Source organism: Schistocerca serialis, chromosome 10, assembly GCF_023864345.2.
Source record: "Schistocerca serialis cubense isolate TAMUIC-IGC-003099 chromosome 10, iqSchSeri2.2, whole genome shotgun sequence".
Taxonomy (NCBI): Eukaryota; Metazoa; Arthropoda; class Insecta; order Orthoptera; family Acrididae; genus Schistocerca; species Schistocerca serialis.
In genome coordinates this window covers 244486911-244502142 of record NC_064647.1, presented here as the reverse complement: position 1 = coordinate 244502142, position 15232 = coordinate 244486911, and the positions used below count along the sequence as shown (strand labels likewise).

Here is a 15232-nt window from a genome sequence, read left to right as displayed (position 1 = left end):
AGAGCCTGTACGATAACGACTATTTAGAGTTAAGTAATTTTCTATTCTTGTCAATAAAGAACACAGTCAACACACATGTGCAGTTTTTGTTATAGAAAGGGGATACTGGCCACCAATGAACATCCTCCCCTTGATTCCCATGGTACAGCTCTACAGCGACAATGGGATGACAAAATTAATGACCAGTAACAGGTGTCCAAATAGTTTTCAGCATTTGCTATATTTGAACCACAGTAACATTTTCCACATGCACATAAGCATATTAAGACACTTAATCATGCAAAAGTAAGCAAGGAAAAAAGTTACAGAAGTGCTTTTCATGAATGAAGGTGAATGAAATTAATTTTTAATCTATTGCTTTAATCGCCATCGTGCCATTAGAACATGGAGGGCGGGGAGGGAGTGGGGTTGGACAGGAGATTACAAACATTATGTTCTTCAGTCTAATGGGTTTTAAATACCTAGATTAATAGAAGGAGGAAATAATTATATAGTTTTTAATTCCTCAGTCAAAGTCAGTTTGTTAATAATGTTAAAAACAAGTCCCTGTAGATTATTTTTCGCGATCTTAAATAAAAAGAAAAAAGGCTTGTGCAGAGAGGAGGTATGTCTTGAAAAGAAGTACTGAACATTCACTGAAAATTGGTGTGATGAATGGCAGTTGGCTCTAAATGTAGGATAATATAAGATACGTGGATAAGTATGGAAAACAAACCCACAACGGTCGGATATAGCATTGGTAGCTCATGCCTGACACAGTCACGTTGCTTACATATCTGGGTGTACCATGTAAAGCGATATGGAATGGAACGAACGTGGAAGGACCGTGGTAAGGAAGGCAAATGGTCGACTTCGGTTTATTGGGAGAATTTTGGGAAAGTATTGTTCATCTATAAAGGACACTGCATGTAGGTCTCATGTGCGACCTGTTCTCGAGTCCCGAGCCACGAGGTATCGTCTTACCCGCACTACCGTGTACAAAACTATAGAAAACATTCAACTTACAACAACATCAGGACACAAGAGAAATCGCATTCCAGTGAAGAGTGTTGCAGCCCACTCTCTCGTCGATGGACCTTTTGTATTTCTTGGATGTTCTCTTAATTTTAGCTTGGATATAAACGACACGTTCTCACATGGAAATGGATGGTTCACCGTTGCCATAGTAAGAGGTGGTAGCGGAGTTCCTAGTGTACCTGGTCTTGAAAGTTTTAATGATATAGATGTAATTGCCTATCGTACTTATCATATGGTTGAAATTGGTAGTAAAGATTTTGGTAAATCAGCTTATGACTCAACCTCTCCACTTCTATACTCGTATGGAATCCGCACCAGATCAAATTAGAGGAAGACATGGAAGCAATTCAGAGGCGGACTGCTAGGTTTGTTACGGGTAGGTTCGAACAACATCCAAGTATTACGGAAATGCTTCGGGAACTCAAACGGGAATCTGTGGAGGGGACGCAGCGTTCTGTTTGAGAAACAGTATTGAGAAAATTTGGAGAACGGTTCTATTGCCGCCAACACACATTTCTCGCGAGGACTATGAAAATAAGATAGGAGAAACTAGACCTCATGAGAAGGCATACACACAGCGTTTTTAACTCGCTCTGTTTACGAGTGGAAGAGGAAAGAAAATGAGTACTAGTTGTACAGGGAATCCTTCGCCACGCACCAACGGTGGCTTTTGGAATAGGTACGTAGATGTTGATGTAGACAGACACGGCGATCATTAGGAATGGACGGAGTTTGGAGGACAAAGATTAGATATTATGATGGGGTCGTAGGGCGTGGGTGTAAAAAAAGGAATCATGTAAACTGTAATGTGGCGCTGAAGGTAAGTGGATGGTAGAGGGCTGGTGTGTGGGCAGCGGAGTATTAGGGAAAGATGCGAGATACGTGATTAGAACTGGCAGGACAGGGAGGGAAAAGTTGGAACTCACACGAACGGTAAATATCGGAACAGATTTCACTGGCTGCAAGAGGCAGGGCTCTCAACGTAATGTTGGGAGAAGGTGTGGGGTGTGGAAGTGTAACGATGGTGAGGTATGCAGGTGTGTATATAAATGAGACCAACCAGCAAACTGTGGATTACTTAAACCAGGCGTAACACTGGCTCAGAAACAGGAAAATTAAGCCTGACGCCACAGAAGAGCCATTAATGCTCTTTAAACACGACAAAGCAACAGTAAATGCGAAGGAACAACCAGAAGACACGAAGCAAGAAACTATATTGGCGAACAATCCTAGCAAAAGACACCGCGAAATATCTGGGGATCATCCGAGATGAACGTATGTCGTGAAATCAGCACACCAAAGATATCGCAAACATAGCCAAAGAAAGACGCCATATATTTTCACAATATATAAAAATGACCTAGTAGATAGTGTCGGAAGTTCCATGCGGTTTTTCGCGGATGATGCTGTAGTATACAGAGAAGTTGCAGCATTAGAAAATTGCAGCGAAATGAAGGAAGATCTGCAGCGGATAGGCACTTGGTGCAGTAAGTGGCAACTGACCCTTAACATAGATAAATGTAATGTATTGCGAATCCATAGAAAGAAGGATCCTTTATTGTATGATGATATGATAGTGGAACAAACACTGGTAGCAGTTACTTCTGTAAAATATCTGGGAGTATGCGTACGGAACGATTTGAAGTGGAATGATCATATAAAATTAATTGTTGGTAAGGCGGGTGCCAGGTTGAGATTCATTGGGAGAGTCCTTAGAAAATGTAGTCCATCAACAAAGGAGGTGGCTCACAAAACACTCGTTCGACCTATACTTGAGTATTGCTCATCAGTGTGGGATCCGTACCAGGTCTGGTTGACAGAGGAGATAGAGAAGATCCAAAGAACAGCGGAGCGTTTCGTCACAGGGTTATTTGGTAAGCGTGATAGCGTTACGGAGATGTTTAGCAAACTCAAATGGCAGACTCTGCAAGAGAGGCGCTCTGCATCGCGGTGTAGCTTGCTGTCCAGGTTTCGAGAGGGTGCGTTTCTGGATGAGGTATCGAATATATTGCTTCCCCCTACTTATACCTCCCGAGGAGACCACGAATTAGAGAGATTCGAGGGCGCACGGAGGCTTTCCGGCAGTCGTTCGTCCCGCGAACCATACGCGACTGGAACAGAAAGGGAGGCAATGACAGAGGCACGTAAAGTGTCCTCCGCCACACACCGTTGGGTGGCTTGCGGAGTATAAATGTAGATGTAAATGTACACTTACTAAGCCACTGTCCGCCCTATCGTAGAACACGCTGCCCCAGTGTGGACGGCAAACACAACTGACACAAAACAATAACGAGGACAGAAAGTAGAACACTAAGAATAGCCTCGGAAATGAATCCCAGGACCAGCAAAGAATGGCTTACAGAAACGCAAAAAAGAAACCAATTAGAACAAGATGACTAGAATTAACAGCAAATGTCGGTGCCAGCAGATGCCGTAAAAAGATAGATCCAATACTACAATATCTGAAAAACAACATAAACAATTTAATCATCCTAGCTGAGAAATCGTCAAATCCTGCATTACAAAAACTGCCTCAAAGATAATAGTGACGTTAAACGCCGAATCATAGACGAGGAGAAATTCAGCACCTACTAGAAAATTGAAAACAAGATGAAGGTTACAGCTAAAAGTAATAAATACACACAAAATACGATGAAATACAAGGTGAAGAAAATAAGTAAAAGTAAGAAAAAAAAAACAAAACAAGACCAGAGATACTTGATTTGGTTTGAGGGAAGTTACTCTCAGTACCCATTCGAAAAGACGCGATAAATAAACGATAGATGCCGGCAGGAGCGGCCGTGCAGTTCTAGGTGCTACACTCTGGAGCCGAGCGACCGCTACGGTCGCAGGTTCGAACCCTGCCTCGGGTGTGGATGTGTGTGATGTCCTTAGGTTAGTTAGGTTTAATTAGTTGTAAGTTCTAGGCGACTGATGACCTCAGAAGTTAAGTCGCACAGTGCTCAGAGCCATTTGAACCATTAAACGATAGATGCTCAGAAAGGCAATACGAAAACTTCAGTGAAGAAAGGAAAATAAGGTAATATTATAAGGGACAAAGAGTAACAGGCACTCCATTTTCGCATCTAGGGGAGAAGTAAAACTTATTTAAAAAATAAATAAAAAAAAACGCAGCAGGTCAAGAAATTAGAGGGCAAACAATACGGTTCTTACAGCACAGTTATTGAGTACAGAAGGAGTGTGTTTTTCAATGTGGGTGGTGATAGGAGAGAATTTGATTACGTAAAAACGGAAAAAGATGGGAGGGATGGGTAAGCGGATGCGGAAGTCAAGACAAAGTACATGGCCTTAAAGGTTTTGCCGGCAGTGACGGAATTCTGGTGGTGAGGGTATGACTGCAACATCGACATAAGAGAGGAGAGCTCAAATCTGGATTATGTAGTTGTGGAAGGTAATGGAGGGTAGCAGTACCCACGTTCAGTCGCTTCGTAGTGTCAGTTTTCTGTAGGCTTTCTGCTGAATGGTGGGCAGGTCGGTTTCCGTGTTAGCTGCTCGTCCAGCGTCAGTCTGAGCCGATTCAGGGTGCGAGTACAAATTAATCGCAACTGCATCAAAGCAACATCACGAAATTACTGTTAAAACAGGAACTGACAGACGATTGTAAGGAACACATGCACACAAACATCAGTTACGTACACCAACAATTCACCGAGCAAATAAGCAGCAGTCAGTAAATACGGTAGAATGCTCCAAAGTTTTGGTTGTACATTTTGGTGTAAACTTGAAGTGGAAGAAGTACGTAACTAAGCTTCTTAAACAGTTAAGTTCAGCTATTTTTGCTCTCCGTACAGTTGCTAATCTTCGAAACAAACGAATGAACCTCCTGCATATTTTTCATATTTCTACTCAGTAATGTCTTATGGAATAACTTCTTGGTGTAACTCACCATTTAGAAATAAAGTACTGATTGCGCAATAACAAGCAGTGGCAATAATATGCCGAGTTCACCCGCAGTATCGCGTAGGTACGTTTTTAAGGAGCTAGGCACTTTAACTGTGCTATCACAATACAGATATTCGCTAATGAACTTCGACATACATAATAAATTACAATTTGAAAAGAACAGTGATATCCATTCCTACTACAGAAAAGGGTAAGTGACATTTATTATCATTATTCAAGGTGTAAAAGCTGAGAAGGAGTTCAATATGCAGCAATAAAAATGTTTGTTAATTTTAAATCTAACTGAAAACCATTTCTCCTGGAGTACTTCTTCTAATTCACTGAGAAGTTTCTATTTAAAAACTGTTAGGCAGTAAAAAAACTTGTTTTTAAGTGCATTTACATGAGTTGGACTATAAAAAAGATGATGTGTTGATTAACGTTAACATTAATCATGTATAGATATCTTGTAAACTTAACCGCTTTACACTATTTCGATAAAAGAATCATTCAGACGATCTATGGTTATAACTAACTAATTAACTAAATGATGCTTCTTGAGCATACCAGGCACGACTTGTCTGGATTATTATCTCTTGAGTTTTTACTCTTATCATAGTGTGAAACGATTTCTTGGACAGAACCTAAGTCATAAGAATAGCAGGTAAAAAACGTGGCAAAAGTGTTTACTTCGTGTAATCACGATTCTCGTCTCGATTCATCAAGTACTACAGCGAAATCAATAGAAAAATTTAAACTTGCTTCTTTCTGTATGCTTCAACTGCAGCGTACGTAACTCCCACTACATTTGCATCATGCTGTCCTCTATGTTCGGAACCTTTGGATATTCATGAAGTGACGTCCAACTCGTAGACGTCTCCAGGGAGGGAAGTCAACCGCTCGCTCGCCTTTTCCAGGTCCGAAATGTCCAGAGTGGCGATGGAGGCGATGATCTCCGGCTTCAGCAAGTCCTCCGTCATCATGGTGGACAGGCTGGCCGTCTTTGCCACTCTGCTCCTCTGCACGCTGTTCGGGTACAGGATGGTCGCGTCCAAGGTACGAGCGGCGAATGTGCTTAAAACAATTTTATTACAGACTCACACATTTTGAAAAAAGAAAGAGAGTTCCAACATAATCTATACTGACGTGATTTGGTAGCGAAAGGTGCTCTGTTTCTTACGACTAATAAAATTAATATTTAAGCTGCGTATGAAAAAGTAGACGGTCGGGTAAAAGTGCAGCCTAGTAGAGTTCTGGCTCGACAGCATGTCTAAGGGGTGTTTTCACGCCGCTCGGTTTATCAGCATTTGAGCAACGTGGATGTAGAATCGATAGATTTTACTGAGTGTCCTCTTAATTGACGAGAATCGCAAAATACAGCGACATTTACAAATGTAACAGGTATAATAGGAAATTCAAATAATTGAAGACGACAAGTATTTATGATTAAAATTGAATAAAGTTTTTTTTATTCAAATAAAACTGAATTCACTAGTGAATGGCGGTCTCACAAAAGAGAGATATATTAAAAACAGTTTTGACGAGTACGCTTCGTCAAAAATACATCTCAAACCTTCTTGCAACATTAATTTACACAAAGAAAAAACGTTTATTAATTAAAATTAAAATTAAGTGGCGATATATTCTGAATCGTCTTTTGACGACGTTTGACCTAATGCACTCATAATTTACAATATATACGCCTTACTCACATGGAAGAAACCTTCATTAATTGCCAATTTAAATAAATTTAATGTAAATACCAAAAACACTTAATACTGCGAAACAACCAAGACAGAAAACAGGTCGTCCACGTGCCGATACTGCGCTGATTTCATAGTACATGGGCGTGCGGAAAAGTAATGCCTCTGAACTTTCCTATGGGTAAACTGAAAGCTTTTTAAATAACACAAACGTCATTACCATTATAAGTTTACTCTTCAAGTCTACGTACTTATTGCTCAAACTAGGGACCTGTGAAGAACACATTTTTCCCAACGAGAGACCAGTTTGTTCGCACCGTCACTGTAGAACAGAGTCCAGCGCGACCGTGCAGGCAAACACAAAAAGTGAGATTTGCCGAGCACCGCCTAACTGGGTAGGCTGCCCGTACTACACTCCGTTCGTCATAAAAATATACCTGATGTAAACAAACACAAATGCGACTATTGGTCAGCAGCCGTAGCTCTGGTGTCGTTACGCTCCTGGAAGTAGGTCTTACTTATGTATTAGATATATTATTACTAAGTTACGTTAAATGAAACTTGAATATCTGTTGTGGACTGGCAATACAGCCAATCCACTATGACAGGAAGCCGAAAGGCACGCATTTAAGCTCACGCAGGCTGGCGTGAGGTCTGCAACAGGACAGAGTCTTGAGACTAGCAAAAAAGGTACGTAGCTTCTGGAATACTTAACTTTAATCCATAATTGGTGGACATCGCTCTTGACGGTACATGTTTTACAGAATCAATATTGACTGGTAATGGCGCCTTGCTAGGTCGTAGCAAATTACGTAGCTGAAGGCTATGCTAACTATCGTCTCGGCAATTGAGAGCGTAATTTGTCAGTGAACCATCGCTAGCAAAGTCGGCTGTACAACTGGGGCGAGTGCTAGGATGTCTCTCTAGACCTGCCGTGTGGCGGCGCTCGGTCTGCAATCACTGATAGTGGCGACACGCGGGTCCGACGTATACTAACGGACCGCGGCCGATTTAAAGGCTACCACCTAGCAAGTGTGGTGCCTAGCGGTAACACCACATTCCTCCCCCGCAAATCGGCGTACGGTTGTGTTATAAGGCTTCCGCCCGCCGTGGGGAGGACCCCATGTTGACGTATGCGACGAGGTGGGGAGCCTAACAACAGGCGAAGAATGCGCCCTGCGAGCCAACGCCGTGAACCTCGATAGTTGTGATAGAATACAACGTCGCCCGGAGCAAAAGCAGGTGTCTGCCGCTGCACAGGAACCTGATGCGGCGGATGTATCAAAATCAAGGTTCGATGAGGACGACCGTGGAGCAACTCAGCCGGCGAGCGACCTTCTCGGGGTTGAGAGCGATACGAGGACACAAAGAGCAATAACGCGTCCTCCCGAGAATGCGACTTCAACTTCAACATCTGTGACTTGAAAGTCCGGACCAATCGTTCAGCGGCACCGTTTGACTGAGGCGAAAATGGCGCGGATGTCAGATGTTGAATACCATTGGCCTGGCAGAAGGACTGAAATTCGGCGGACATGAATTGTGGGCCATTGTCGGAAACAATAGTCTGTGGAAGACCTTCTATGCAAAAGATAGCAGATAACGCTTGGATGGTGGCAGATGACGTCGTGGAAGACATCCGGACAACAAAAGGAAAATTATTGAATGAATCTACCACAACCAACCATCGAGCATTCCAGAATGGACCAGCAAAATCGATGTGTAAGCGTTGCCAAGGGGAAGTGGCTGTTGGCCATGCAAAGAATTTCCGCGGTGGTGCGGATTGTTGTTCGGCACACGCCATGCAAGAAGAGCACATTTTCGTAATCGCAGCATCGATTCCGAACCAAGTACAGTGCTGACGAGCAAGTTGTTTCGTTCTCACTATACCCCAATGTCCTTGGTGGAGAAGCCGTAAGACAGAGGACTGTAACGAACGTGGGACCACGACCCAGGACTGATCATTATCAGAACACAACAGCAAAACACCACGTCATACAAAAAGTCTCTCCTGGTGAGCAAAAAATCGGCGAACCAACGGATCCTCGATCCGTGACTTTGACAAGGGCCATTGCGTGGCAACAAAACGCAGAACGGCAGCAAGGACAGGGTCAGCAGCTGTGGCTGTAGCTACACGACGAAAATCAATCGGAAACGATTCGACCACGTAATCGGTTTCTGCATCAATGAACATGCAAGCAAGTTCGGAGGAATCGAATGCTCTATCCTCAGCAACAGTCAAACGGGACAACGCATCGGCGTTTCCGTGCTTAGCAGTGGACCGATACAAGATATCGTAGCGGTACTGCGAGAGGAAAATAGACCAGCGAATGAATTTCTGCTCTGTACATGGAGGTACAGGCTTGTTCGGATGAAAAAGCGACGTCAAAGGTTTGTGGTCTGTGATGATGGTAAAGTGACGACCATACAAGAAATCTTGAAACTTAGTAACACCAAATACGAGAGCCAAAGCTTCTTTCTCGATCTGTGAATAATTTCTTTGCGCAGACGAGAGCAATTTGGACGCAAAGACAATAGGGCGATCATGCGATCCATCTTTGTGCGCAAGCACAGCACCGATCCCGAAATCCGACGCATCCACCATCAACAAAAGGGGTTTCTGGGGATCGAATGGCGTAAGGCAAGTATTGGAAAGCAACGCCGATTTCAACTGGCGAAAGGCGCTTTCGCATTCCGTCGTCCAGACGAACGTAACACCTTTACGGCGTAAGCGATGAAGCGGAGCTGAAATGGAAGAGGCGTGGCGCACATAGCGATGATAATAATTGATTTTTCCCAGCACACTCTGTAGCTGCTTCAAATTCTGCGGCGAAGGCAAGTCTTGTATGGCACGGAGGTGCTCGGGACTGGGATGTATGCCTTGGGCATTGATTACATGTCCCAGGTAGGGTAAGTCACGAGCAGAAAACACACATTTGTCCTTCCGCAAGCGAAGACCATTTTGTCGGAAGACCTGAAATAATGTTCGGAGATTGGCTAAATGATCTTCTTCCATCTTTCCGGAGATCACAATATCGTCCAGATAGTTTGCTGCAGTAGGGACCGACGCACAAACAGTTTGCAGATATTGCTGAAACAATGCAGGGGCGGATGCACACCCGAATGGCAGTCGTTTGAATCGATACAAACCAAGATGCATGTTAACCACCAAAACGCACTCGGAGTCTTCGTCCACTGGTATTTGCAAGTACGCATGTGCTAGGTCCAACTTTGAAAAATATTTACCCGGGCACAGTTTGTCAAAAAGATCTTCCGGGCGGGGTAAAGGAAAAGTTGCAATCACTAGTTGTGGATTCACCGTTGCCTTGAAGTCCACACAAAGTCTCAATTTCCCGGAAGGTTTTGGCAAAATTACTAAGGGTGATGCCCAGAGAGAAGCCTGCACACATTCAGTCACACCTTGTGATTCCAAATCGTTTAACGTTCTTGCGACCTCAGCACGCAATGCGTGGGAACATTGCGCACTCTGAAGAATTTCGGTTGCGCGTTTACTTTCAGTTCCAAATGTGCTTTATAGTTCTTAGTGCAACCAAGGCCCGGTGCAAAAATGTCTGCAAACTCTTCACATAGACGAGAAACACTGTCTGAAGGCACAGTCTGGTTCACTGATAGGACCTGATTGACTATAGACAAGTTAAACAACTGAAATAAATCTAAACCAAACAAGTTCACTGCAGAAGAAGAACGAAGAACATACAATGACACAAGTTTTGTTTGTCCCTTGTATGTTGCAAGAAGGCTGCACTGTCCTAACACAGGGATTGCTTGTCCTGAATAACTACTTAACTTAACATTTGCGGCACGCAATGGAGGTGTGCCCAGCTGTTTGTACGTGTTCCGATTGATTAGTGAAACTGCAGCTCTGGTATCGAGCTGGAATGGTATCACTTTGCCGTTAATGTCCAAGTCGACAAAAACTTTATTGTCCTGCTGACGACAAGAGCGACTGTCTCGTGCAACGTGAACTGACACTGGTACAGAATCACTTGCTACTTGACGGGATTTCCGGCGATGTCGACACACACTATTTGTGGGACGAACACAGTCACTGTTAGAGATAGGGGCACTGGGCGGAGTGGAATGAACTACATGAATGTCCATGGGCGAAGTTTCACGAGCCGGAATATCCTTGGTTCGACTCTGATTCCGGCGCGAAGCAAAGGGCCTGGAATGGTTGTGAGTGTTCGATCTGAGCTTTTTCTGGCGAACACTCTGATCATGTCCTTTTTTATTACAGAAAAAACAAATAGCTTGGCGTGACGCGCAATTCTCACGCGAATGTCTAGTAGCACACCGCGGGCATCATTTTAGCACTGCATTGGCTTGCTTGCGTGGCACACGTGGCGGAGAGCTTGGCGGCAGCTGCGCGGATGGGCGCGAGGGCTGTTTACTGTTCTGTGCAGCTCGCCCGGCGGGCCGGTTAATGTGACACACGGCTGGTGAAGTTTCAAATGATTTCTGAGCAAAGTCAAGTGTGTCCTGCCGATTCAATATGTCCATCACCTGTTGAAGGGAGGGATTGACTAGTTTCAAAATCTGTTCTCGTATACGAACATCAGAAACGTTCTGTGCAATTGCATCATGTACCATTGTATCTGAATAAGGGAGTCCACATTGACACTCAAAAGCACAATCCCTAGTAAGGCCTTGCAAAGTTGCAACCCACTCCCTATTAGTCTGACCTGCCGTACGTTTTGTACGAAAGAAGGTATACCTTTTTGCAACTACATTGACTGATTCTTTAAAATATGCATCTAATGCAGACAAAATTTCGTCGTAGGACAGAGTTGCTACGTCGCGTCGGGGAAATAATTTCACTATCACACGGTACGTTTGGACGCCTACGGCGGAAAGGAGAAAAGGCTGCCGCTCATTACCTTGAATTCTGTAGGCGGCGAGATGGAATCCAAATTGGCGTGACCACTCCGTCCAGCTTTCCAGTGCAGCATCAAAAGGACGAAAAGTTGGTGCAACATCATGTTGTGGCTGCGGTAGCGGTGGAGCGGCGGCTGCCGCATCGTTTTACATTGCACGTTGACCCTGGACGAGCTGTCCAAGGGCATCCAATAAGGCCTGCGTCTGCTGATTCTGCAAGCGATAAAATTCGGACAGTACATCTGGAGATTGTGGCGAAACCATTACACAAGTAAATCAGGGCAATATAGGTACGAACGCAGAATTCTCGTCGCCAACTGTTGTGGACTGACAAGACAGCCAATCCACTATGACGGGAAGCCGAAAGGCACGCATTTAAGCTCACGCAGGCTGGCGTGAGGTCTGCAACAGGACAGAGTCTTGAGACTAGCAAAAAAGGTACGTAGCTTCTGGAATACTTAACTTTAATCCATAATTGGTGGACATCGCTCTTGACGGTACATGTTTTACAGAATCAATATTGACTGGTAATGGCGCCTTGCTAGGTCGTAGCAAATGACGTAGCTGAAGGCTATGCTAACTATCGCCTCGGCAATTGAGAGCGTAATTTGTCAGTGAACCATCGCTAGCAAAGTCGGCTGTACAACTGGGGCGAGTGCTAGGACGTCTCTCTAGACCTGCCGTGTGGCGGCGCTCGGTCTGCAATCACTGATAGTGGCGACACGCGGGTCCGACGTATACTAACGGACCGCGGCCGATTTAAAGGCTACCACCTAGCAAGTGTGGTGTCTGGCGGTGACACCACAATATCTTAAAGTGAATTAACAGCCATCAACGTTTTTCTTAATCACCTTTTAGCTACGTAGTTTTTATTTCAAAAATCGTGTAGAGTCAGAGTCTCTGCAACAGGCTTAAACGCTACTTGGGCTGTTCGTACGTACCGTGAAAGTGGTTGATACTGCTTCCTGATTTGTAGTGAAACACGTACGTGGAACACCATTCATGGCTAGAAGCAAGTTGTCCTTAATGTTTTCACAAGATTACAGAATAAAATCAGCTTTGACGTTTTCTTGAGAAACAGTTTGAATTAAATATAAGGGAGGAAGGATAAATGTGGTGTGTGGCGTAACCGATAGCATCATGGACTCTCACTCGTAGTTAATTATGAGTGACAATTCGAAACCCGTCGGAGGACACAAATTTTTTTCGTTCGGTTTGAATACCTAAATCCTTTAAAAGCGAAACTCATCAGATATATGGTAACCAACTCATACTTGGCCATCGTTATCAAGAAAAATACCCGTCTTCTAGATTCGAATAACATATCGCACGCAAAATTCTGGTTTTCATAGAAAATACACATTCTTAATTATTGATCTTTTATAAAAGATTACTGAAATTAAGAAACCATTGCACAATTACATTGTTTGGAGAAAAGTTAATAACCAAATACTGTTTGTTTTCCGGCCTGAGTGGCCGAGCGGTTCTAGGCGCTGTAGTCTGGAACCGCGCGACCGCTACGGTCGCAGGTTCGAATCCTGCCTCGGGCATACATGTGTATGGTGTCCATAGGTTACTTTGGATTCAGGATTTCCTAGAAGAAAGAACACAACATGTCATTCTTAACGGTTCAAAATCTGCAGATGTAGAGGTAATTTCGGGAGTACCGCAGGGAAGCGTGATAGGATCTTTATTGTTTACAATATACATAAATGACTTAGTTGACAACATCGGTAGCTCCGTGAGGCTATTTGCAGATGACACGGTTGTCTACAAGAAAGTAGCAACATCAGAAGACTCGTACGTACTCCAGGAGGACCTGCAGATGATTAATGCATGGTGCGACAGCTGGCAGCTTTCCCTAAACGTAGATAAATGTAATATAATGCGCATACATAGGGGCAGAAATCCATTCCAGTACGATTATTCCATATGTGGTAAATCATTGGAAGCGGTAACGACCGTAAAATACTTAGGAGTTACTATCCGGAGCGATCTGAAGTGGAATGATCACATAAAACAAATAGTGGGAAAAGCAGGCGCCAGGTTGAGATTCATAGGAAGAATTCTAAGAAAATGTGACTCATCGACGAAAGAAGTAGCTTACAAAACGCTTGTTCGTCCTATTCTTGAGTATTGCTCATCAGTATGGGACCCTTACCAGGTTGGATTAATAGAAGAGATAGACATGATCCAGCGAAAAGCAGCGCGATTCGTCATGGGGACATTTAGTCAGCGCGAGAGCGTTACGGAGATGCTGAACAAGCTCCAGTGGCGGACACTTCAAGAAAGGCGTTACGCAATACGGAGAGGTTTATTATCGAAATTACGAGAGAGCACATTCCGGGAAGAGATGGGCAACATATTACTACCGCCCACATATATCTCGCGTAATGATCACAACGAAAAGATCCGAGAAATTAGAGCAAATACGGAGACTTACAAGCAGTCGTTCTTCCCACGCACAATTCGTGAATGGAACAGGGAAGGGGGGATCAGATAGTGGTACAATAAGTACCCTCCGCCACACACCGTAAGGTGGCTCGCGGAGTATAGATGTAGATGTAGATGTAGATGTTTAACTAGTTCTACGTTCTAGGGGACTAATGACCTCACAAGTTGAGTCCCGTAATGCTCAGAGCCATTTGAACCATTTTTATTTTTATTTTTTTATTTTTTTTATTTTTTATTTTTTGTTGCTGATCGCCTCGTTATCAACGTAGCAGTACTGAAATGTATTCCTCGGAGTCCGATATGGAAGGAGTCCAGAGATTACCAGACGACTGACTGTTGTACCTTCAGTGGCTTCAATATTTAACAATGTGGTAAAATCCCATCAGTGCGCTTTTGCGCCGCACATAGCCCATGCAAAAAATTACCACTGTTAAAGTCAGGAATTCTTATCACTCTTGTTTTTAATTGCAACACTATGTTAACTAAGATCGAGAATTTGTTGTTTTCCGTCCGATCACATAACAAGCGTATCGCCTGACTTTTACCATATGTTATTACGGCGTGTTTCAAAATTAAATGACATTCAAAGCTATGTTGTTCTCTGCTCGTCTCTTTTTACATGCTTACTACAACTGACCACAACACTGGAGGTTAGTTGGATCACTTGCCTGCCCAGTGCTGTCCAAGTTAAATGCGCCAGTAAAACTTAGTCTATGTGGGCGTAACGCGCAGTATAAAACGTATTCTCACTATCGTACGTGACTGTACTCGAGACAGCTTGGCTTGCGCTCCACGTGAAACGAAATCCAATGGGGTTCCAGCATACGCGGAGGAATACATAGTGTATTGCTTACATCAGGTTTATTGTTATGATGAACGGTGTATAGTTACTTTTGGCTGAGTATACAAACCAATACTGAAATCTAGGCAATATTCGACTCCGAAAACGTTAAACGAGTCTTTATCTCTGCATGACTACGTCCAGCACAGACTTCACGTTCGTTGTCTGCTTGTAACCGCGCAGCGTGAGGAAGTGAAAGAAGTAAGAAGTAAGACTGGGACCAATGCGTACGCGCAGAGGAAACGAGAGGATGTAAAACGTATGGAATAAACATCTGTCTGTTGTTGACGAAAACAGAATCTCTATGGGAACATATCGTACATAAACTGATGTACACAACTGTGGTTCGAGTTGTGAACGTCTCATTCAGACAAACACAGTTCTAAGGAACCCCGTATAGGGACAGGTCCTTCAGGAATAC

The 15232-nt window shown here is 43.7% G+C and overlaps 1 protein-coding gene and 1 non-coding gene across 2 annotated transcripts in view; both read left to right on the top strand.

Annotated features, from left to right (window-relative positions):
- The window catches only part of LOC126424723 (ATP-binding cassette sub-family C member 4-like), a 176113-nt gene that overhangs the window by 96218 nt on the left and 64663 nt on the right, over nt 1-15232 (top strand). The window contains exon 8 of the mRNA XM_050087443.1: nt 5838-5976. Within this exon, the coding sequence (XP_049943400.1) occupies nt 5838-5976 (139 nt within the window). The remainder of the gene's footprint in view (nt 1-5837; nt 5977-15232) is intronic.
- On the top strand, nt 12983-13066 carry Trnas-gga (transfer RNA serine (anticodon GGA)). Its single transcript is given in 2 exon segments — nt 12983-13022; nt 13032-13066. It is a non-coding gene; the product is annotated as a tRNA-Ser (tRNA).